The 26,557-nt window shown below is 37.6% G+C and overlaps 1 protein-coding gene across 1 annotated transcript; it reads right to left on the minus strand.

Annotated features, from left to right (window-relative positions):
• Positions 1-2,530: 2,530 nt before the first annotated feature.
• Positions 2,531-26,288, minus strand: LOC139142121 (MORC family CW-type zinc finger protein 3-like). Its single transcript, XM_070711951.1, has 16 exons — positions 26,198-26,288; positions 25,981-26,053; positions 24,487-24,619; positions 23,679-23,898; positions 22,868-23,013; positions 21,301-21,466; positions 20,502-20,633; positions 19,877-19,996; positions 12,573-12,670; positions 11,728-11,973; positions 11,171-11,254; positions 9,295-9,358; positions 8,679-8,780; positions 7,324-7,494; positions 6,700-6,800; positions 2,531-5,891 (listed from the first exon to the last, which is right to left on the minus strand). Exons 1-16 carry the CDS (start codon positions 26,231-26,233, stop codon positions 5,492-5,494), a joined length of 2,292 nt encoding a protein of 763 aa, XP_070568052.1. The 5' UTR covers positions 26,234-26,288; the 3' UTR covers positions 2,531-5,491.
• Positions 26,289-26,557: the final 269 nt, after the last annotated feature.

Consider the following 26,557-nt stretch of genomic DNA (forward strand, 5'->3'; position numbering starts at 1 on the left):
ATTACCCATATATCTCTTCTCTTTTGCATGAGCTACTTGAATTCTAATCATACGATTTTAAGGAATTTACACTTTTCAGAATTAGTTCAAAATTAAGGCTCAACAAGGGACCCTCCTCTGCAATCAAAAATGTGAACTCTATGAGGATAACCATCAATTTCCACAAGAACAGGATGTTGAAAACTTTATCTACTCCAAACAAGCACAAGCAACATAACAGCAAAGCACGGTAAAAAATTGACAGTCTGAATATCTGTCCCAAAGATACAGAGTGATGAAATCTGGAAACAAAATCATCAAATGCTTCTAGGCTGGGTGAAAAATAAAATTACAGGATACTGGTTCATATTTCATTTAATGGGCATGCCTAGTAATAGGTTACAGTTGGAAGTAAGGTTAGCTTGCAAGTCAAAAATGTACACTGTGGTCAAAAGAAGTAGAACTTGGAAACAGAAAAATAATTTTCACTTTACAGTCTACAAAAATAACAGGACACACAATACAGCTAATGTTGCTTTAATTACTTCCTTTCATGCACATTGTAATGAGACAAACAAACCGAGTTAATTTCATCATTCATCCTGAAATTAAAGCTTGTTTTCCACTCTGCTTGTATAAAGTTGTATAAAATTTATTTCATGAGAACAAGCAAGATGTATACGTGGTATATGACAATGCTTTAAATAGACACCTACAACTGAAGCAACGTCTGCATCCAACGCTACATAAACTGCAGCCACAAGTTAAGGACACTTGAGTCAAATTGAAACTAAATACTGTATTTAAGATATTTTGAAATGATAAGTATTATCTTAGAAAGTAATTATTTACAAAGCACTCTAAGCATTTACGCTAGCCTTGCTAACACATTGTTGTTTACAATATGCAAAATTACTGTTTACAAATTAGTCTAGTCCAAACTTAAGTTACATCATAGGCCCTCGAGAAAAACCATCAATACCATAACACACATTCTGTTTGTTTGAGAAAAATTCTCAAAATGGTATGTAAAAATGCTGGAAAATTTAAGAAATAGGAAGTGTTATGTGAATTTAGCTCTCATTGTATTGTACGTACAGAAATTCAAGGAAGTTTTGTAGGTCAGTAGTCTGTACACAAAGACCATCTAGGAATGACATCATGGTTTAGACTGAAAGATTCAGCTGTGTGCTGGTGGTGCTCCTGCACTTCCCGACCTCTAACCCTGCTGTAGGGTCAGAGGATGCCGAGTGCCCACACACAGCTGAATCTCTCGGTCAACTTCATTGTACTAATCTCATGAGTATGGAACTCTTTGGAATTTGGCAGAATATAACTTTAACGACTGTTCACTTGCCTGCATCATTCAAATAAGAGGAAAGCCTTACATAGTGAGATCACATGGTATGCATATATGAGTCTCATTTCACACAGTTTAAAGAACACACTGCCAATGTTAAACTAAAGTAAAATTAAACACAACCTTAGGTGGTATGTTTTTACTTTTGCATCACACAAGGCACCCTCAGAAAAGTGCTAATTACCACCATTAAAGATGGGACACTGTTGAATGTGGAACTGAAATCTATAGACAACAGAGACTCCCAGCAAGGGGCTATGCAAGTCCAAAAAAAAACTATCTGTTTCAAACAAGCAGTGTATTCTAAAGACAACCAGTAGCCACAGTTTGCAGGTAGTATACATGTGTTTTAGAGAAGCGTGTATTCTGAAAGTATTTTTGTTAAGAATGGCAATAATAACAAATAAGGAAGGCCATACAATTAGTTTCTGTGTAAAGTGATCCTTCCAAAAACTGATTCAGGGTTGCTTTACCTTGGTAGTCATATTTTAACTGGCCAGTGGCTGTACCTTTCTTAATTTTTTTCACATTTTTTGTGCTTTTAGCCTCAACTACAGCTTCATGTTTGGCAATGTACACAGTATTCAGCTTGTAAAGCAATCAGCATTATTGTCATTGCCAATTGGTCAGGTCTGTCATTAGAATGTAATCAAAAACAGTGCATTCTATAAGTGAAGTGCCAGTGTTGGCAAGCTTAATAGTTTTTTTCTTCATACTTTTGGGAGGAGAACAAGAACTTGCAATTGACATACAAAAATAGTGAAAGAAATCATCAAAAGTGACAGCTACTGGCCCTGTAGGTCTTCAGTTGCTATCTGCATCATATGATTTCAAATATTTTTTCAGCTCCAAGCAGCAATTAAAAGGCCATTAACTGGTAACAAACATACATGTATCTAGATATATGTCGTAATTACAATAAGCAAGCAGTATATATTGTATTCATTGGTTCTTAGGGTCTTGTGAATTTTTTTGCCACTTGGCTTTTGTATCAAATGTTAACAGATACCATTGTACAACATCCAGTTTTTATCCACCAGACACAGGAATTAACCCTTTGCACCCTGACCCCCTAGTGACCTATGACATCATATGGACATTTTTTCCAAGCCGGGTTCAAAGGGTTAAGTGACCACTGACACAATATATTGGCACGTTTGAAAATCAATGTCTGAACGTAACATCCACCAATGGTGACAAATATTTGAATTTTATTTTCAAAGACCATAATGATATTTAGCTTACAAATGCTACAATCATACCGAAAAAAAGTTTGAAGCATAGACCCTAGTGAAAATGACGGTCAATGCTTGTAGGCAATTCTTACAAGTCTTTGAAGTATCCATTGTTCATCTTTAAACGAGTGTCTCTGTCTATATCAAGTTTTTTTAATAAAATGCATGCATTTTTATAAATACCATATACTGTATATTATATACATAAACAAATGTCTAATTGCTGCTCAGGATGAAATGTGATTCTGTTTGTTCAATGTGCCATGTCATCATGGTTCCTCTTTTCAACAGTTGAACATGCACTACCGGTATGCTTGCGTTTATCTCTACAGCCATGCCTACAATCTGCCCTTACCAAATAAGGATCCAGTAAGATCTACAGTGATGGTACTTCTTCGGAATAGAAAGGACTGGCGGTGTTCTGCAGACCAAGTGCATCAAAAATATCATGTGATACTAACAAACCCATGTGTACAAACATGTATTGAAATTCACATATTTGTGTACGCATTTGTGCAAATGGTTTTGTTTGTACCATGGTCAATTTGAATTCTAGCTTTCATCCATTTTTGAGAAGTCAACATAACGATAAATCCTGATGTTGTTCACAAACCAAACAAATTCTGCAGAATCTTATGTCATGCATCGCTCTCACATAACGCAAGTTTGTAGGGTTGGGCTTTCGTGAGTGAGATTTTACAAAGATCTCCTCTTTTCAGCTTTTGTAGTATTTCTGAAGCTAATGGCAAAACGCAGAAAACAAGGACCAGCCCCAAGTGCTTTCATGCAGACTTAGTGCCTAAACGCACAGAGTCCATTAAAAAGCAGAAGGCTTCACAAAATTTCAGAACAATTTGCAAAATGTCACAAAATAAATACTACAGGTACAAAAGAAGCTAATTGAAATATTTCAGTAACTCTTAATAAAATTTAAGACCAAACAACAAAAATCATAATCACAAAAAATTATTAAAGCTTCATTCACATTACAGAATTTAGAAAATTTTACAATGGTCAATGATTTTTATACTTTTCATATCAGGAAATCATATTGATGTTAAGGTAGTATGCACCTCGAAAGTGAAAGACTTAAACTGTAGCTCAAACTTTCGTCATTGAAACTTTCAACCATTCTCTTCTGAAACTTTGGTACAAGAGAAACAAATTACTGAACATTTACCAATATTCATAATTCAAAATGGCAGTCATCCCTGTGTCAACTCCATTGGAAAAAATAATCTTTAATTTTCAAAAAACTAAGATGGTGAAAATTTTTCTTACTTCAAGAGCTTTTAAATAAGCCACAACAAGTGGTAGATCAGAAAATTTTTTTACTTCAAGAGCTTTTAAATAAGCCACAACAAGTTGTAGATCAGAAGACTTGGAGAAATTTGAGCATCCGAATATCTGTACCCTGAGCGCATACCACCTAACACACAATGTTATACCACAATGATCATACTCTTAAACTTAATAAAATTTGTACGATAGCACATTTAAACTGAAACTAGAAAATACAGAACAACCTATTTAACAAAACGTGAAAATAAAAAGCAAACTGGGCATCTTGTAATTTTTTGATAAAATGACCTTACAAGTAACTGAATTATTCTCACACTAGACATACAGTTCACCGAGCAGTGTATAAATACACAAAAAACGGTATATTTTGGGAAGCACTTTTCTTTAAAGAGAGAGAGAAAAACAACTCACTCGAACATCAGTAAGTTTTCAGTCGTAAGTCCCGGTGCACGTTTCCCCCGAGTCTTGGAGAACACACTTGAGTCAGTTGTGTCAGATTGCTTGGGAAAAGACACGCTGATATTAAGACATTACTCTACCCTTTCACTACTACGGATTGGCCTGAACCCATTGTTATCAATGGTGATCATGGACCTGTTTACATGGAAGTGGGGGTGAGCAGGTTACAGGTGAAGCTAGACTTTACCTGATGACACCATACTGACTGTGCAACCTTTTTCCAAAATTCATTTCATTAAAAACAACTTCCCTTTGAGTTGTTGTGACTATATCCTTACACAAAATGTACAATAAATAACTTTGCATTTTTTTTTCAGCCAAAAGCATGATCAGACTAATCTATGATGAAAGAATGTACCTAAAAATATTTTTGTAAAACAGCAGAGATGTGGACCTGTTTATTATAAAGGATACCGCATAAGTAAAATGCATAAAACTTGTACTACTTGCGATGTTGTGCATAGTATGTCTTGCATAATACTGCTCGCTGGTGTTACAACCAAAATTTCACTGTTTACATAATTATGTTCTTACAGAGGAAATGTCACTATACTTTTAGTTACTGATATGAAGAAAAACAAGAAACAGCTTTAAAATATTAACACATATTGCATGGGGTAATCTCTTGATATATTCTGAAAAGATACTGTACACTTTCACCTTCTCACCACAGTGGTTTGGCCCAAACCCATGGTGGTTGTGGAACAATTTACAGAGAATGGGGGTGGACAAGTTAAAGGGAGGGGGTTGTATTCACTATGTCAAGATATGCATCAAGTCCACATAGCTGCAGTATTTATATTTGACGGTGTACATATGACACACGTTTTTAACTTTCATCAATCGCCAACATAGCTTGTTTGCATTGACTGTATGGGTCCCATACGGCCTTTGAGAGCAGTTTCAACAACCCCCTCCTTATAAAGCACTAACATTTGTCAAACGGCATTGCCAGGAAAAGCAAGATTTCAGGTTGCACATATATACAATTTGACTGTATGTGACTCTCCGGTCAGTACTGTAAAGTAACTAAGGTTGCAGTGACACTGAAACTCTACTGAAGTGTACTTCAACTGTAACGATGAAAGTTTGAAGATCTGCAACCTGTCGCACCTATTTTACTTTCCTGTAACTGCAATATCTGGTGTAATCCGTACTAACTCTGAGTGTTTGCCTGCAGCACTTGTTTTAGAAGTTCATCAATCTCACTGCTATCCACATCAATATCGTTGTCTCGCAAGTTCAACTCTGGCACAAGGACTTGCAAAAGCTGCGACACATTGCGTCTCAGTTCGCTGAGTTCCCTGGTGCGCTGCAGCAGCACCTGTTGCTGCTCCAAGGCAGAGAGTCTTGTTAAATTCCCGTCCGGCACGCGAGTGAGGATTTCCACCGGATCGGTCTGCGTGCAGTTCACATTTGTGCATTTTCTTTTCACGGCGGGTTCAGTGTCATTGTCCAAAACTATGATATCAGGATCAGTTTTAACCTTTTTCAATGGTGCAATCAATGATGACAAAGATGATCTTTTCAGAATATTCTTGAGATCTGCTGCTCTGCTGTGGAAGAGTACAAAACCAAGACATATATAAGATTTCACCACAAAATGAACAAATCTTACCTAGAGGATCAAAACTTCATCTAACATTCAGTTAAATTTCAGATATCTTTTTCTGTGCCTGCATTCTTTTGGTGACAAGCCCGTCAACAAATTTGCATTTCACATACAACACATCTGGCTACATACATGATAATTTTCAGTTTTCACATTCTGTTATGGTTGAACTGATTTGTATACATACAGATATAACAGCCATAGATATATGGTGTTTGAAATTCCCACTGGCAAATAGTCAAATGATATACTGTAGTTACTTATGCATGGCTAAACATACAGAGATGACCAAGATTATTAGACTGGAAAACGTAGAATGGATCTCGGGACAGATATTTGGACCCTGAAACTTTTACAAGATTCTTTTGGCCTATCACTTGTGGGGTTCATTTTGAAACATATGGAGTAAATAAAATTTTCATTACTAGGATTAGTTTTGTGAAAGTCAGGAATTTTATTTTCCTCCATAGAGATAGCACAGGGATGGCGGCCATTTTGAATTTCAAATATTGGTAAATATTGGCTAATTTGTTTCTCAAGTACCAAAATTTGCACGGTGACCCCTTTTTAATTCTTGATTTTGAAAGAGAATGGTTGAAAGTTTGTTCGAGGACAGTTGGAGCAAAAGTTTTAAGTCTCTCATTTTTGAGGTGCTCATTACTCCAATGAATGAGTTTGTTTTCTATGTGCGCTGACTACAAACCTCAATGAATGAGTTTGTTTTCTATGTGCACATTGGTGGGTATTTGTACCTTGTAGATGGCTGATTTAAAGTTCCTGGTTGGTTGACTGGTCTGGGTTGGCTGACAGTCCCTGGGTGGTTGGCAGGTCCCGGTTGGACAACTTGTGGAACCTTTGGAGACAAACAGAGATATTTTCATGTCTTACACTGTGCATCATGATATGCCAAACATAATGCAACATTCCGGTATTTTCAAGAGATTTCCTGAGGTGTTTCTGAGTATTTGACTTTAAAATGCAAATTTCAAAGGGTGATCTCAGCATGTTGTCAAAAAGTTTAGAGATAATAAACATTTTCAGAAAGTAACGACAGAAAAATCAAGTTTCTAGAACTTACTGGCTCTGAATTTCATGTTTCAAGGATTTTCAATAACTACTTAACCTTTGGTAGTTTAAAATTTGTGTTTCATGTTGTTGTGTGTGTGTTGTTATGGACTATTTTCTAAGAGAGTGAATGCACGTTTTGTGGCAAAAATTTCAATCCATCTGCAGGATAAGTAAAGAACTATGATTAGTGTTTTACCGTGTACAGTCACTGTATCTGCTGTGTGCATGTATGCATTGAATCTCCATGCAGACTTAGCAAGTGAAACCATTGAAGTTTAAACTCTCGAACTCTTTAAATGGCTACATACCTGCTGATGGCGGGATAGAATTTGTTCCTGCTGTCTTTCCATTTCTATTCGTTGCTCTTCTATTTGAGTCAGCAATCTCTGGGTGTTCAGTTCCATATTTTGCCGATATACTGGAGTGTCATTTCTCAACGCCACACCATTCTGTACCACTACTTTACCCGCAACGACAGCCTACGAAGAAAGAGGTGGATGCTCATCCTGACTGACTACCTTTGTCTCATGGTCATGACATAAACTTGACAATGTCTCATGGTCATGAGATAACCTTGACAATGTCTCATGTTCATGATATAAACCATGGCCTCTCAAGATGTTAAAGAGGCAGTCCTTCCATGCCTGGTTCTTGCATCAAAGGTTGTTTACATTGACTGCTTATGTTATGTTAGTCCTCTGTTCTCCTTAAAACGTTGTGCATATCAAGGTAATTTGCACAGACATTCAGCTAATAGAAAAATGTGCCCATACAACTTAAGCACCATGACATGTCACCTCATGACATTCTTACTGTAAGTACATACGATAACTCTGTCAAACCATGATATGTCTCATGTTTACATTATAACTGCAATATTATTAAAGTATTTGTTCACATGGCAACCATACAACAAAACATACATTTTGTCTCCTGTTAACATGGTAACCGTTGACATTCCCTGATTTTCATAGGGTGCTAATGAAACCATCATGTATCATTACTTGGCCATATTTTCTCTTGTTTATGAGTAAATTGTATCGTATCATTTTCAAAAGTTATTTCTAGCTGGTGTCTGAACATGAGTGGGTACTGCGGATTGTTGAATCTGATCACGAAATTTCTGAATACACGGAGTTTGAAGTGTCAATATTTGTGTGGTCAAGTATTAAATGCATGATGATATTTTAATATAAGGTACCGAAAAGGTACTAATATGGTTTAAAAGTCTATGAAAAGGTACATGGCTGGCAAGTCAACTATGATGTTTCATTTTAGCAATATAACTTAAGGCACAGTGCGTCTTGAGGACAGATATTTAGACTATAAAATTTTCAAAATTATTTACTAATCTATCACTTGTGGAAGCTCATTTTGAAGCTCTTGGAGTAAGAAACATTTTTTTCACTATCTTAGTTTTTGAAAAAAGAAACTTGTATTTTTCTCCTCACAGGTAGCAGTTGTAATTGATGGCAGTCACTTTGAATTTCAAAAATACCAGTAAATGTCACAACATTTGTTTCTTCAGTACCAAACTTTGCACAGTACGCCTGATTTTTATTCTTCATTTGGTGTGACTGAGAGAATGGTTTGAAAGTTTCATTTTAAGTCTTTCACTTTTGAGGCGCATTCTACTACAGCAGAAAAATTTGAGCCACGTTACCTGCAGTTGTCTGCTTTTATGCTGTGCCTCTCTTTCCTTGATTTGTAACTGTGCTTGTGTTCTCTTCAGCTTTCTCTCCATCTCTTGTATTTTGCGTTCTTGCTGTATGGAAGAAAATATACCGCAGCAGGTTTTAGCAGTGGTAAAACCAGCAGACATTTTGATCAACTGACCAAACAACAAACTGACAATGCTGACTCCCTCTCTACATACATACAGACATACCCAGATATACTCCAATACGTCTCAATTTCTACATTCAGCAAATGAGAGCTAAAATCGGGAAGAAAGTCAGTTGTGTTTATTTCACACACACTGCTACAAAATACATATTGTCAACAATAGATATCTGTATCTAACAACCTTGGAGATCAGGGACGCATGAAAAAGAGGATCACACAAGTATGTGGCACTAGCAGTAAAGCAGTTTTCATTACTTATCCAAAGACTGGTAAATTAAATGAAAAATTATGATGCAAAGGTCTCTACAGTGTTCTCTGCCTAATATAAAGTACACATATTAAGTCATACTTGCACACTTACAAGTCATGCTCAAAGACCACACCCTTTATGGGAAAACACATCAAATTTTCTGAAAGAAAGTCTCTGCCCTTACCTCCAACTTCTGCTGTCGTTTTTCTTCTTCCCTTCTCATACATTTTTCCATTTTCTCACGTTCCCTACAAAGGACAAGGAAATTGGCACATATAAAGGATTAAAGGTACACTGTCACCTGTTCAAATTTTGCCACAGTTACCATAGAAAGAGATAATCTAACCAATCACAGATTTTAAGCGGGTGGCCGCTTTTTAAAAACAGCGCCCTCAAATGGGCATTTTGAACACCAAGGAACGCCCCTTTGACCATGGGCATATTTAGATTACAGGTGACTGCATACCTTTAAGTACAGCCATCTTTTGTTGATAATTAAGTTTGCAGCAAAAGCATACATACCTTTTCAAGAGGAAGGTAAACCTCTATAATAATTATTCCTCATCAAACTGAAACCACCCTTATAAGTTACAGGTATATGGTCAAACTAAGTTTAAGGTAGAATGCGCCTCAGGGACAGATGTTTGGACTCTCAAACTTGTACAATTCTTTTCTGATCTATACCACTTGCGGGGTTCATTTTAAAGCTCTTGGGTTAAGAAAACTTTTCACTGGTTTAGTTTTTCGAAATTCGAACATTTTATTTTTCTCCATAGTGTTAACATAGGGATGGCGGCCATTTTGAATTTTAAATATCGATAAATTTTGGGTTATTTGTTTCTCTAGTACAAAAATTTACATGTTGACTCCCGATTTTCATTCTTGATTTTGAAAAAGAAAGTTCAAAGATTTCTTAAGGAAAGTTTGAGCAAAAGCTTCAGTCTTACACTTCTGAGGCGCATGTTACCTTACAATGTTTTGGCAAGTGAATGGTAGGCTATTTGGAGAAAATTTTATACAAATTAGCAAAAAGTGTAGCAAGGCAACTTATGCTAATTTAGAAAATTTCGGTTAAAGTGAAGTATCCTTATTATTTTTTTTCTATTGAGAATATCTATTTTCTACGTCTGGTACAGCATGAGAATATCTTTCCATTTTCTACGTCTGGTATCTCAAGTCAACTCAGCGAGAGAGAATGACTCTTTAAAGGATTATAGTTCAGTGTGCCCGCTAAGCCAATTTGACGCGTCATGACGCAGGGCAAACCTGCCTGACGCAACTGAAATTATAAGTAATCTGACGCGTCACTGACGCAGCTGTAAAAAGTCTGCCAATGACTAGAAATGCTTAGCAGATTCATAATTTACACAGATAACATGTTGTCCTGTAGTTTTGGGTCTAAAAAATCTCTGAAAACGTAATTTCTGTAAGTCTCCGCATTGATACTATGTGCAGATAGTAAACTTATCTTATCTTGCGGATCGATCGATGGGCAAGGAGGCAGCCATTGTTGTTTTCACTGTCTTCTCACTGACTCAAGCGAGAGTATCAGGAATCGAGAAAGACATATGATGACAGCTTCCAAATACTTGACACTGAGGTTCCTTTTTTTACACTGCTCACCTTGTTCATCGATTTACTGAATTATCAGGTACTTGTACATACAAGTTATCCACTCCGCAAATCCCGTTTTCGAACTCCTGGGAAATATTTTTGGTCTTTTAAATATAAGAATTGGTATTTACAGAGCTTTTTCTTCGGAAAACTGCCATATTCAAGTTCACACTTGAGAAACATCGTTTTATATCGTGAATTGTATTTAACACATTTACGTGACTGTACAATTTGTTTAAGATGTCTGCATCTAGGTTTTGCAATTTGGTGTGCTGTGACTTTTACGAGTAGATAGCTTAGAGCTGAACTGAGTGCAGCAAAGGCACATTCCGTTTGATTTCATCCATTGGCAAATAACGATGGGAAAACACTGACAATGTTGAAACAAATATCTGTGATGGAACGGTAATAGCAGATTTTCAAGAAACACTGTTCATTGGACTTACATTTGTTTTTTGACTGTTTTGTCATAGCTTGGTCTCAAATCTTCATCATCGGAGTCTTCAGGCTCTTCATCTACCGAACATGAACTGGAAAAGATCCAATCAACGGTTAATTTTCAGTGTTTTTTGCCAACAGTTTTTGAACATGGGTAACTTGTTTGAGAACTCTTGTACAATTTCTGTTGTCCTCTGATATGATTAAATTGCTATATAGCATGGGAAGCCTTGATAACATGACTGGGGGATCTTGATATTTATCCCGCTTGTGTCACTAACACCATATTTTCAACATGGGTACAACAAGAAATTACCTGGCAAGATTCACCGGTCAAGTGCTTTAGGAGCTCACTGTGAGTTTCATTTTTTTGGGGTGGGAAAGAAACTGAATCATAATCATTTCAGTTAGCTGATGAGGAGTATTGCCCCATTGTGGTACCATATGAAAGTGACTGTGGACTGTGACTGTGGACCTGTTCATAGGGCATTGGCGTAAACAGGCTCACTTGATCCTGAAAACAAACATAGTCAGTTTCTAACTTAGAAAACAGAATTCTACCTACCTGAATGTTGGATCTGTATTCATATTACAGTACCATTTATCTGGAAGGATTTCTGGATCGTGTATGTCGGCTAATTTTCTCCATTTCAGACACCTATCACACTGGACCCATGTTTGGTCTGGTAGATTTGACTCAGCAACTGGGCCCTGAGAGGCTTGGGCTGCTGTGCCGGCAGATTGTCTTTTAAGACCGTTCATCTCATTCCAGTAGTCGTTTACTTTGCTTCCCAACGCTTTCATGCATGCTCTGAATCATATTTAAAATACATTGGTGCGGATGTTAGCATAGCTAAAACATACTGCATCAAGACACTCGTATATTCACAGAATGAGTAGGTCAAGTGTTTGGATTGATGGAATTTTTCATATACAAGACACTCTTGCCTCAAGACGTTATTAACATGAATTTAATTTTTGTGTGCTTGCCAAAAACATTGTAGTGGCAATGCAGATCAAGTCATGAGCTGTGAGAACAAAGCCAAGTTTTATTCAGAATCCCATTTCAATTTTAAACAAGAAAAATTACGGTAATGGCTTGTCATTCGTACTGTTTTTAGTTTTCTTTGTTTTGTGTATAATGTTATGTTTTATCATTCTATTTGTATGTGTGTTTGGTGTTAAGAACCACATGTAAATTTCTCTAGAGGAGATGATAAAGTTTTCTGAATCTGAATTTGCTTATGAATTCAGAGAAATGTCACAGTTAGACAGTGTATTGTCCCCAAGCCAAAATGCAAAATACAGCATGCACATACTGGTCTGTTACTATCAGTATACTGTGAAGGGTAGACATATCACACTCTCTGTCTTCATTGAGACTGAATGAACAGTTTAAATTATTCTCACCTGTACTGTTTTGTGTAGTCAAAATCTTGCTTGTTATGAGTTGGCTGTAGGTAATTACACTCAATGATTCCGACCACACCAACACCCATTTCATTGGCCTGATAGTGTACAGGAAAAGAAAGACAGTGTGCAATACATGATCAGATGAATTTTGTTCAAAAAATAGTTTGATCAGGTCTGGTTTTGGGAGTCAGAGGTTAAAGAGTATCTCAAACCACCTAACGTTAAGGACTATGTGCAGTGTTCTCCCCAGGCCGTTTAACAGGATCGGCCCCGATCCTTTATTTTTCCCCCGATCCTTTATTTTCATGCCCACCCTGTTTCATGTCCGCTGATTCTCTTTAAATGTGGCTGAAGACCTATTGTTTCTCGGCGGCGATTTTGTCACTTTTATTTCAGTGAGCGTATCAAGTGTGAAACGGTTCTAATGTGGCAATAACACGACATGCCAGGTTTATTCCATCGCCAAAATGTGTGAAATGTTCTCCTTTCATGTCGATGCTTCTGTTTTACACACAGTGAGGCAGGGTTATCGGGTGCAAAGCACCCAAAGTCGCGCTTGTCCGCTTGTCTGTGAGGAGAATAAATAGGCCGGCCGTATTGCAAATGAACATCGGCTAAGACGGATGAAACTTAAATTCAAAAAGCATGAAATGTGTTACGCGGCCGATCGTACAGATAACGGCCATTTTATACAACGGACATGGAGTATACTCAACGAAAGGCTCGGTGTTGCATCTTTGCCAGCGGGCACTCAGTCAAAGCATGGAGGTAGTTCGATGGTCAAAGCATCTATAGACTATACCATATAGGCAACTGGTTGAACTGCCGTTGCCACCAATGTCTCGCACTGGTAAGAATCCGAAGGTCAGGAAAAGTGATTTCGATCAGAAGTGGCTGAAATCGTACGATTGATTGAGGCAAAAATCAGATGCAAAAATGTATGGTACTGGCACTGCCGCGTGTTCAGATCGTTGCGTGTCCGAGTTAGCCATTTCGAGATCTGTGTAGCAGTACGTAAACATGACGTTGAAGCCATGTGTGTCACCTCGTGTCATGCATTCGTAACTTGCATGGATTTGTCCGATTGACTTTATGAAACAATTGCACTTGATCCAGTTTCAAAACCCATGACCCGTTTTACAATATTCAAGGCACCATGAAATGAAAGAAAAAGGAACTACATGAGCTAAAATAATCATTCGTGTGGTCATCTGAATACAGCAGCTATGTACGTACGGTTAAGGGTATACAGTATAGGTTCAAAGGTCGCGTGTGTTCAAGTGTGCTCCTCACATTCACAATGCACGGCCGCGGCCGACGCTACGAAGTTGTCAAAGTTTCGTACGTTTGTCGAAGTAGAAGTCGATGCAATTTCAAATCTTGTTCTTGAAAATACCTGGTATCAATATTTTTGGGCTTCTCTTTATTATGAATTGAGTTTTAAAGTCAACATATTTCTCTGCAGGCATGCTCCTCTGACTCCGAATGTAAGTGCAATATTCAGTCCCGTATGAACTTGTCCGTGTGACTGTTTTGCCGGCCATAGACGTTTAAAAAGACGTCCATGGTTTTAGAATAGCAATCTGGCTACAGACAAACATGTAGTAACAGAGGATCACATAAAACGTCTGATTTTGAATGTTATTCTAGAGAGAACTGGAAGACTTTGAATGAAAATATGGATGTAATATATGAAGTGCTTAAAGTGCATAAAAGATTTTACTTTATCCTTTTATTGTGGGATTTTTTCTGATGCTATGGAGTGATGTGTGTATTGCATAATTAACATAAAATTTACATAGTTATTGTTATGCAAATTAGCCGATCCTGTTTCAGAAATTTCTGGGGAGAACACTGATGTGTATTCCAAAACTTTGTTAAATGATGAAAAGCAGGTATACAATAACACATACTGGTATTTCATTATTGACAAAAACTCAATTTTGGCCATGTGAGAAATGTCTGCAGTGAACATCATGGCTTGAAAAAATCATGGCTTGAAAAAACAATACACAACCTACATCTATGGTGTGTCAATTTTAATGTGAACTTTTTCCTGCAGTAGCTGTTATTGCAGAACCTGCTGTTTCCTTACTTACAATGTGGACGAGGGCACTTCACAACATGGGGTCATCAAAGCAGGAGTGTTAAAGTGTACAAACTTGTCATTTTTTTCATTCTGGCTGTGATAATATGTGAGTTGGCTGTTTGCAATTACACTCTCAACAAGTCATTGACAATGACATAGTCCCCACTTGTAATAGGAGTATTAGTCTTGAGGGGGCAGGGAAATGAGGTCATTAAGAAGTATCACTAAAGTGTATATGTTCAGATCTATGGACACATAGGTCTATGTCATTGTTCCCAATTTGAAACAAGAGGCATGTCTAAGTTATGGTTCTAAATCGGGAAAAAAGATCAAACCTCTAGCTGTATTGGCCAGCCAAGAAATACATATGTGCATAATAAATGAGGTACAAGATGTGACATCTTAAGGTCTATTATCCTATCAAAATTGAAGCGTAAAGAACTTGTGATTACTGAGTTATGCATATATATGCATATTCAAGGTCAAAGGTCATCAAGGTCACGTGACATTTTGAAAAAAAAACATTGTATTGCTAATTAATCCATATATGCCAAAATTCAGACCTCTAGCTCTATTGGCTTGCCCACAATTATATATGGGCATAATTAACGAGGTAAAGCATGTGTTGTCATAAGGTCTCCCATCCTACTAAATATAAAGGACATAGCACTTGTGGTTACTTATTTATTGACATAATCGTGTATTTAGGTAAAAGGTTATCGAGGTCACATGACATTTTGTCAAAAAATTTCTATCCTATAGTCTATCCCTATATACTAAAAATCATACATTTTACCTCTATTGGCTCGCTCAAACTTAGACATGCGCATAATTAATGAGGTACAATATGTGGCGTCATAAGGGGCGACGTCAAAAGATCGATGTTTGAAAAAAAACTTAATTGCTTAAGTTTGGGGGGTGGGGGGTTTGGCCAAATTAATTTCTGTGCAGTCAAAAACGATTTAACGTCTTTTTGGCAAATTTTACGATTTCAAGGCTGTTTTTGTACGCTAAAACCGATCCAGTCACCTGTATTTTTGTTACTTTATAACGGTTTTCAATTTTTATTTAATTCAATGGTACATTGGTACGTCGTTTGAAAGAATTAGTACAGGGTATGAGTCCGCAATGTTTTTCAATTTTAGGTCAGTTAAGTTAGAAGGGGGGGTGGGGGGTCTGAGGCCAAACTTAAGCAATTAAGTTAGATTTATTATATTGAACTTTTGATGTTGCCCCTAAGGTGTCCCATCATACCAAATATGAAGGGTGTAGCATTAGTGATTACTGAGTTAAGGACAAATATGTATATTTGGGGTCAAAGGTCACCGAGGTCACGTGACATTTTGTCAAAAAAATTGTATTGCTAAGTTATCCCTATATACCAAAAATCAGACCTCTAGCTCTATTGGCTCGCTCAAAATTAGATATGCACATAATTAATGAGGAACAATATGTGGCGTCATAAGGTGTCCCATCATACCAAATATGAAGGGTGTAGCATTTGTGGTTACTGAGTTTTGGACAAATATGTATATTTGAGGTCAAAGGTCATTGAGGTCACATTACATTTTTTCAAAATAATTGTATTGCTAAGTTATCCCTATATACCAAAAATCAGACCTCTAGCTCTATTGGCTCGCTAAAAATTACATATGCGCATAATTAATGAGGTACAATATGTGGCGTCATAAGGTGTCCCATCATACCAAATATGAAGAGTGTAGCACTTGTGGTTACTGAGTTATGGACAAATATGTATATTTGAGGTCAAAGGTCATTGAGATCACTTGACATTTTGTCAAAAAAATTGTATTGCTAAGTTATCCCTACATACCAAAATCAGACCTCTGGCTCTATTGGCTCGCTCAAAGTTAGATATGCACATAATTAATGAGGTACAATATGTGGTGTCATAAGGTGTCCCATCATACCAAATATGAAGGGTGTGTAGCATTAGTGATTACTGAGTTATGGACAAATATGTATATTTGAGGTTAAAGGTCACCAAGGTCACGGACATTTTGTCAAAAAAATTGTATTGCTAAGTTATCCATATATACCAAAAATCAGACCTCTAGCTCTACTGCAGGGGTTTCATTAAGTTTTGAAGTAGGGGGCCAGAATGGAAAAGTAGGCGGCTTGCAGCTGCCATGACCACAAAGCGGTCGTTGGGGAGGGTACGGGGTGTTCCCCTCCCGGCGAAGGCCGGAAACCCTGAAAATGAGCTAAAATTCACTTTTTAAAGCTCGCAGTCACTTGAATTTCTAGTATTTTCAGGAGAATTGTCAGCAGTGTTCCAGGGCAATTTGTGTTCATATCATAAGAGCCATTTTCCTGGGAGATTAGGCCTAAATATGATAATTCATAATTAAAAATGATAAAATGTGGTAATGTTGACGATATTTTGAACAAAGAAAACAAGTCTTTAGAGCCTCTAAGCTTATGCTTTTAGGAGGTAAACTATAATAATTCACAATAATTAATGATATAAATTTGATATGTAGATGATATTATACAGTGTTACATCTAGACAGGGGGAGAGAGGATTCCCCCTCTGTTGAAATGTTGGCACCCCCAGTTAATTTGTCAAGGGGACCACTCCCCTCTTCCATGAAATGGTGCCAGTCACACCTTAGAGGTACAAGTAGAACACATGAACTGGTGAAATGCCCCCGAAATTTTCTGGTAAAGGGGGAAAATCACCCTTGTTGATGCCAACCTAGATGAAACACATTTTAAGCACAGTAAATGAGAAACTTTTCATTAAAGATCCATTAGCTGTAATTTTGGTCATTTTTTAAAATTTTGTTGTTCTGTGTATCATCTGCAGTTTCTGGTTTGAATCCCTGTACCATGGAGAAATTCCTAATATTTAGCTCATAAATATACCCTATATGAGTATAATCTGCATTGTTATTGTTCAAATTTTGTATTCAGGTCCGTACCAGAATTCATTTATCAACAATAACAATGGTCATTTCACGTATACAGGCTGTGTTGGCAAGAAGGACACCGGGCATTAGGCATGATGGTCGGATTATAGTAAATACAGCATGATGTCGGATTATAGTAAATACAGTTTACAGAGTATAGTGAAAAATTACTCAAAAGATACAGCTAATGTCCCTTTAATGTATAATGTTATGCTTAAAATTAAGAACCATGATGTTTGGTATGAAAATCTGCAGATGAAGAACTTTTATACCACTGGGGAGGTAAAAAGGATAATTTATATAACAATAATGATAAAAACTGACAATCATTACCATATTTCGCAAATAGAAACAAAGACCCTCAAGGTTATTTGACTATATGGGTATGCAAAGAAAGAACCTTGATATAGGATATGAAAATTTGTACATTCAGAATATACGGATAGTTTTCAATCGGATTCGAACCCACAACATACGGCATCAGTCGCCTAGCTGAGAGGCCACAGACAGAACCACTCGGCTAAATCTCCACTCCAAAAAAGAGTGGTTCAATAGCCGGCTAAGTTGTTACATTTTTCTGACTGAGACCGCTTAACACGTTGTAGAGTTCGTGAAGCACTCACGCACGCATGCTCACTATCATACATCGCACATACACACTTTATCGAAGCGAAGAAATGAATTTCATCGCTTTAACTGGGCGAACGATAACCTCGGGGACAAAACTCACATTTGGATTTAACCTGACGACCGTTTTTGAAGTGAATTTAGAGGTTTGATAGTATTTTAACCACTCTGGGCGACATTCTTATTGGCTTCGATAGACCGAAAAGTAGTAGTAGTAGTACATATCATACGTCCAGCTGGTTATATACCTTCACATTTAAGCCAACCCAGTGCAAAGCACGTCAGCTTACTAATATTCGAACTGTAATCGGGAAGTTTTTTCGTGAGAAAAAATCAGGTCATTGCCTTCGAAAACAGTTTAAATCCACGTAATTATCCTTCTCTTGTTTCTTGGTCCACTTCAAAATCGAGGATCGTACAGCAAAGCCTGACCTTCCGATCGCTTCCGTCTTCATTTGTTCATCGACCATTTTGAGTCGAGCTAACGACAGGTGTAGTATACCCGTTTTCATTGGCGTATATAAAAGTCACCACATATAGGAATCAGCAATTCAGGTAGCCAATAGAATCGTCCGTTGCAATTCCGATTTTTATTGCGGCAGTATACGCAAGACCGTGCTCCATCGTAGTACAAGGCGATCGTAGTAGTCGCTCGTCTTCTAAATTTTGTTTCACATAAAAGCCGTTGAAAAGTTTGATTACACAGCTTGTGAAACCTGTGCGTATCATTTCAGAAGGTAAACAATATTTTAGCTAAGAAAGAGTTCAAATTTCCGAAAAAGTAGCCGGCGAAATAGTGAGAGTAACCGGTCAATTTCGCCGGCTGCCGGCTCTTAATGAAACCCCTGTATTGGCTCGCTCAAAATTAGATATGCCCATAATTAATGAGGTACAATATGTGGCGTCATAGGGTGTCCCATCAGACCATATATGAAAGGTTTACCACTTGTGGTTACTGAGTTATGGACAAATATGTATATTCAAGGTCAAAGGTCACCAAGGTCACATGACATTTTGTCAAAGTGTCTGAGATATCTGCGTGAACGGATGGACTCACGGACTGACATGACCCAATCTATGAGCCCCCTGGACTTTATCTGTGGGGACTAAAAACTGTGTCACTGCATCCTTTTTGCAATATGAATACGATGAGAAACTAAATTTTTATTTATCTTGGCCTTATACATGGGAGTCTATGTACTGCCTTATACATGGGAGTCTATGGACTGCCTTATACATGGGAGTCTATGGTCTGCCTTATACATGGGAGTCTATGGAGGTGAAAACTAAAAAGTCCTTTACCACGGCCAAATATGATCGCATTGTGAAACAAATCGACGTGCATCTGTATGAGGTATAATACTATCCTTGTACCAAGTTTGAACGAAATCGCTCCAGGCGTCTCTGAGATATCTGCGTGAACGGACGGACGGACGCACGGACGCACGGACATGACCAAACCTATAAGTCCCCCCGGACGGTGTCCGTGGGGACTAACAAAGTATATGAACAGATATATTATGATTCATTTTCACACATACATGACAGCAAAGGTAAATCTATTTCATCAAGTCTAGAGGACATTATGACTGTTCCCACTACTGGGAACTCTAAAAAAGTTACAAAACATCTCAAAGTCAAATCTCACTTACCTTAGTCTGATGTCCCACTCTTTCATAGGCTTTGATTAGTCTATTTCTATGGTACATCATAACTCCATAATGATTTTTCTTGGTGTTGAATCCGATGGTTATCTTGACAGGTTTAGCATTCTGACATTGTTAAGGAGCGTACGATTGAAGAAGAAAAGGTCAAAGCAAAGTAAAATGAGTTTGAACTCTCCCTTTCACTATATTTCATTCCTTTTCCTTACTTGGTGTGTTTTGATATAATCAAATTTGATGTCTTTTGATCACAGAGACACACAACATGATTGTGCAAACACAGATACAAATTTGACCACAAAGGGGTAGGATTTACATCCAATAATGTGCACAAAATATCTACATGTTTCCGCGGTATGACTGATGACATTTTATAACAAAGAAGACAGAGTACCATGTTTGTCGAGGTAACACTGACAAGTATGGTGTAAAGGCGGTACTTCATCAACTGTGGACACCCTAGTAAAGCATATTAGTCTATATGACAAGTTTGACTTTTCGCACAGTGATGATTTGCTTCTTGCTACAGTCGGTGGAACAAACCTTAGATGAACTACACCATGAGTTATCTAATTCAGACATGCAACTTTTTCTCTGACACAATGAAGGATACACTGTCAAGCTGTGGCTTGTACACGTCAGTTTCTGTTTGGCGGAGACTCTTAGCAATCAGCCTTGTCCTCACTTTCTTGCCACGGATGATAATCCTCATTTTGGGTCTCAGATACAAAATACTGCAGTATGCCTGAAATAACAGAAACGGCAAGAAGTATTGTTTAGTCTCTTTCAAAGCCTTTCATCCCCTTTTACTAATATTGAGGTCCAACTTTGCCAAGGGAAACTATGGGATTGGGCCAAATTACAGTAGTGAAAGGGGTAAATTGGACAACATGAAGGGTTAACCAACACAGCAGAACTTCAACAGACTTTAAATGACAATCACACTGAGGTACAGAATTCATGAAATATCTGTACAGTAACTAACAGTAGTATCGCTTAGTTTTCAGTTATTTTGTTCAAGTGGCTGCTACGTCTTTCTCTCACTCTCTGAAAGAAACTTATAATATACTCTTTCAGAATCAAAATAAAGATCAGGAGTCATCACGCAAATATGGTGGCCAGAGAAATTAATGACTAAAATTTACAGATATTTAAAATTCAAAATGGCCACCATCTCTTTGTTTAAGTTGCTGGAAAAAGTGAACTTCCAATTTTCATAAACAAGATGCTGAAAACTTCATTTATTACACAGCTTTAAAATAAGTCAATACGATCATCATACCAAACACCAGCAAAGTTTTGTGAAAATTGGACGATCCCAATATCTGTACCTCAGGCGCATTCTGCCTTGAGACCAATGTGGGCACAAGTCTATAGGTACACAAACAAATTGCAAAATAGAAGAGACCTACTCTAAGTGAGTAATCACATTCCGGTACATCATCTTGTCTGTCTGGTTTCTTGTATTTGCTTTTACCATTGTAGCTGCCTACATTAGATGTGCTGACATTGTCATCAGGTATGAGGATATCATATTTGTCAGTCTTGAAGTCAAATTCAGAGTTTCCCGTTGAGTCACTGAAAATGAAGCGCATATATTGAAGTCATTCATATGTCCATGAAAACAGTTGTTTACATTTAGCTGTGTATTAATTGTCTATGTCATAATTGTTTCTCTGCAAGGTTTTTGTATGCTTTGAAATGATACAGGAACTACAGAGAGCTTGACGGCGATTTCAAAGAACCTAAAGTCCATCCTTTGAAACATTTGGGGTGGTTGTGTACAGGGAAACTGTTTGAAACTATACCAGTTTCCACACCAAATTTTGAAAGTCTTTGGTCCTGTTCTATGCCAGCCAATTTCCTGAATCCAATTTCACATGAACAACGGCAATTTGGGAATGGATGACCAGCCATGATATTGAAAAGGGGAGTCACAATAATTAACAATATGCTGAGTTGGACTGTAACTGGGACCATGTGTGTTATCTTATACCTGCAAAACTTTTCTGTCAAAGGGAAAGCTCCAACTTTCATAACAGGGTAAAAAGTGCGATACAACACCCACATACAAAATGTTACAAGAGAAATTTGGTCAAAGAACTGTAGTCAAACGTTGCTCTTCAAGTGAAGAACTTTCTTTCTCACATTCCTTGTTTGCTGTGATGTAAACGCAGCATTGCTTCATGCACTTCATGAAACTGAAAATTCAGATACCTTCTTGAATTTACTCTCTGATTTGGGGATCAGAGAGTGTTGCCAAAACCAGAATCAAACCATTATGATACCATTAAAGTATAAAAACAGTTACCAACTGGGCAGTAACACCAGGCCATTTCCTACCATGAACTAGGGCTAAGGTTACTATTACTAAGTATTAGTGCAAGATTGGGGCAGATTAGTATTATTTTATGCAAATTATATACATTTTTTGCTAATGATTCTTTATCTATGTGGAATATTCATCGGCCCCAAATTGTGCATTATATATAGGTTTAGGTATGAGTCTGATGGGTAATTGTCCAGGGGTATTGGTCTCTAAACTGTAATTATTTGACGTCTTAAGGGATATAGTCGTCGGAACTGCGCTCAAAGGTCATATAGGACCCATACGACCCATGGCAACAATGTATTCACGGCAATAATGGTGATTGATGACAGTTAAAACATGTCTGTCACGATCTATCATCGTATAATTTAAATGTTGCAGCTATGATGATGAGGTGCATCTTGATATCGAGCATAAAATACATTGTTTGTAAACAAGAAACTTGCACAGGCGCAGTTCCGATGACTATATCCCTTTAAAACTGAAGTTGGCAGTGTTGTAAAGCTTGCACAACACAGAAAGAAACCATACACTCAATCAATCTAGTCTGCCCTAAAGATGATCTGTGGTCATTCTATGAATCTGTCAGATCTTTTTACATAAAACTAGAGGTTACAACACTCCTCTCCACTCCAGTGATGCATACTTACGTTCTGAGTTTGCTTATGATGATTCTAGTTCCCTGAGGTCCATTGATGTTGTCAAACTCCCCCAACAGATCAGCCTCACTCCTGAACAAGGAGTATTTTACAATGGCGGCCAAACTGGCATCACTGTCAGCTGTCATTTGACGTTCATGTGAACAAATGTTAAGGTGTAAACAATGCCATCATATTTTCAGTATCAAATTTGTCAAGGGAATGGTAAAAATAATTGTTTCACAACACCAAAGACAGAATGTTACAAAACCTTTCTATGACAAATTAAGTGTTTTTCCCAATTCATAAAATCAACGAATGCTTTTTTCCAGTCATGGTATTGGCCATTTAAGTATACCATTCATTTTGCTCAACAAATGAAACCAGTGTTCCTCTGTATGCCAGTGGTGTGTATACTACCTGTACAATTAAACTGACCTTCCAGATTTTTGTGCAGTCCGAAAAACTTTTTTGACAATATGCCCTTGCAAGACCAGGTTTATATGATTTTATAAGCTCTTGAAACTGAAAGCTTGGCTGTTGAGAGCTTTGTGAGCAACTGGCAAGGTTTTGCTGTAAATGCTACAGTAGTTGTATCGGTAGATGCTGAATAACTGATTGTATAAATGTAAAGTAAAATGGACTGATTTTGTGGAGTGTGTGATAATTCTAGCTCCTGTATTTTGAGCATGGTGAAGACAGATGCTAGATTCCTGCCGTCTTTACAGTTTGAGTTATGCATAACAGTATTCAGTTCCTATGACAACAGTGTTCAGTTTCCATGACAACAGTGTTTGAATTATCAATACTAAGACAAAAGGATATGAGTTATACTGTGCCACATCACTATGGGAACCATAATGGTTTCTGCATTGATGGCACAGAGATACGTCTGCGACAGGAACCCTACGCTCAGCGTCTTGTCCTTCTTTGAAAACACTATGGCATCTTTGCCCAGTCTCATACTGCCACTTTTGAAGCCATTTCCATAGTGGCCGACTGGCTTATGTCCATTTATTTCAACTTTCTCACAAAAGCCAAAGCTGCAATTTGAAAAAAAAAACAAGCATTAAGATTCCTTTGAAAGGCATGAGTATTGCACCAAATTTATTTGTCGATAAATACACACACCTTATTTCAGAGAGAACACCATCATAATCCCCACTGCAACTATGACAAATTTTAACCACCCCTGATAGAGGAGTATGGCTGTGTTGTTGATAACATAACAGGGTCCATTCATGGACTTTTAAAGACATTTTCAGCAATACTGTTTTCAAAAATACTGTTTCCAGACATTATTTTTACAATATATCTTTTTCATACATCATTTTACACATCATTTTTAAATTTCATGACTGATCATCTTGGTCATTTTTAAAAACTGTGGCTGAATTAAGACTTTCCGGGAGACTTTAAAATTCAAGGCCTGTCAAGGAATTTGCAGAAGACTACGTACTGTGACATCAGTACCTGTCTTGTAAATGTTTGGCCAGGGTACTGAATTTCTGCAACAAACCACAATCCTTTCACAGGTATAGATGCCTTTCATGCCACGATTTGCGAAACAGAAAGTGAAAGAGAAAGACACCAAGACTGAGTCTAAAAGGGCGCCCTCTGGAATAAATTACCTGAGCATTTTGTGGAGTTTCTCCTCCTTCATTCCATTTCCATCATCAGTAAACGTCAAACACAATTCCTGTTTTTCAAACTGGACATCAATCCAGAGGGTCTTGGCGGCCACATCCGGATCATAGGCATTGTCTAAAATGCACAGGAAAAAGCATCATGACAATATTGATTCAGATAAGTTCACTTCAAAGTACAACAGCTGTGTACAATAACTGTAACTTTTGATAAATTTTCCATTATTTTTGGTTTGCGAAACAAGTTTCTACTTTCATTCATCTCAAGAAAGTACTTCAAAATACAAAGCACGAGACTTGAAACACAACACATCACATACAAAATATAGTGATTCACTCTAATCCTGCCAAGTGTCAAAATTGCCCCCCTGCTAAATGCAAAAATATTATTTTGTTTCTGACCATTAGACAAAATGAACTTCTCCCCATTCTGACTTACTTTACCAGATAATTGCTCAGCCATAATAGTTCTACCACTTGAGCTTGGGCAATTGGTTTACCTGACCCTCACATAAAATGAAAGAACAATTCGGTATGATTCATGGATGCAATCACAAATACAGTACTAGGCCAATGCTTAACAAGTTATAAAGGCCTGTGGATACTACTACATGAAATATGAAATTACCACACCCACAAAGTGAAAGCAAAAAATTAATTAGGACACCTAGGACAACATATTAAATGCCCAGGCAACATATTAAATGCCTAGGACAATATATTGAATCCAAAGGACGACATATTAAAATGCCTAAGACAATATGTAAATGCCCAGAACAACATATTAAAATGCCTAGGACAATATATTAGATGCCAAGGGCAATATGGTTAATGCCTAGGACAACATGATATGGCATTGGCTTTCCATATAAAAGGATTGCTGATTGGATGTAGGTTAGAAGAGGCCAGAGAGCGCTTGTTTTGTGTTGACAGGATCCCTCGGAAATAATGGGTGACAGCAGGCCTTCTCCGTGGCAATGGTGTAACACTAACAGCTTGACATTACAGTAAAATGAAATGGGGATTTCCCAATGACGCAGGGCAACTTGAGTCACCTTTACACAGATTCCACAGGGATTTACTATTAATACAGGAAGTGTGTGCACACATCATAACAAAATTAAATGAACACTGCTTACAAGAAAGTTGCGGTTTTGCTAAAATGTAGAACAAAAACGGGGGGCACAAAATACAAACAGATGACAACATAGATATAGACTCGAGTTTACGCCACGGCAGGTTCGGCATCGAATTTATCTGTTTACACTCGCTGACACAACACAACTTGGGTTGACTTCGGCGACGAACCGGAACGCGACTGAACCTGCTCACTGGCGGTTCTGCCAGCCTCAAAAGGCGACCTTTCCACTGAACTGATGTTTCGACTACATAGAAAGTTACCACGCTGTAATATTGACATTCTGAAAACAATACAACATGGAGGTAGGTAGTACTACCTCCATGAATACAAGTACTCACCGATCAGTTCAGCAATAGCTGAAAATGGCCAAGTGTGCGAGGTCGAATTGGTGTGCAAATATTTTGGTGACATCTGAAAAAGACAACGAATTAACCGATTTGTATAACCTTGGAATCGCTGTAGATGTTCGGCATGTATGTACTTAATTTCAGAAGTGTACTGATGACGTTAAAGGCGTATTTTTGCGAGTGAAATAGTAGTGGATCTCGTACTTACCGCGCTTTTGCGCACGCCTTTCTCCAGGTCCGCCATTTTGTTTGTAGTTGGATCCGATTTCCCATCATGCAAATCTTATCTGATGTTTCTGGGGTCATCGAACTCTGCTTTGCCGGATCAACACAAAGGCGGGCGTGTGGCACCATTGTAACAGCAATGTATGAAATTGTGTTATTTAGAAAGTTGAGCTCGAAGATTAGAAAGCTAGATTAAATCGTTGATTAAATCTTATCTTGGACACTCAATCTAAAATTAAAAAGGTTAAGTCTAAATTACATCGAAACTTAGAAAATTACCTGAAATTTTAGAAAGTGGCTCATTCGATATCAAAACTTCGCCAATAAGCTTACACATAAGCTT

The sequence above is a fragment of the Ptychodera flava genome, chromosome 10 (assembly GCF_041260155.1).
Source record: "Ptychodera flava strain L36383 chromosome 10, AS_Pfla_20210202, whole genome shotgun sequence".
NCBI classification, from domain to species: Eukaryota; Metazoa; Hemichordata; class Enteropneusta; family Ptychoderidae; genus Ptychodera; species Ptychodera flava.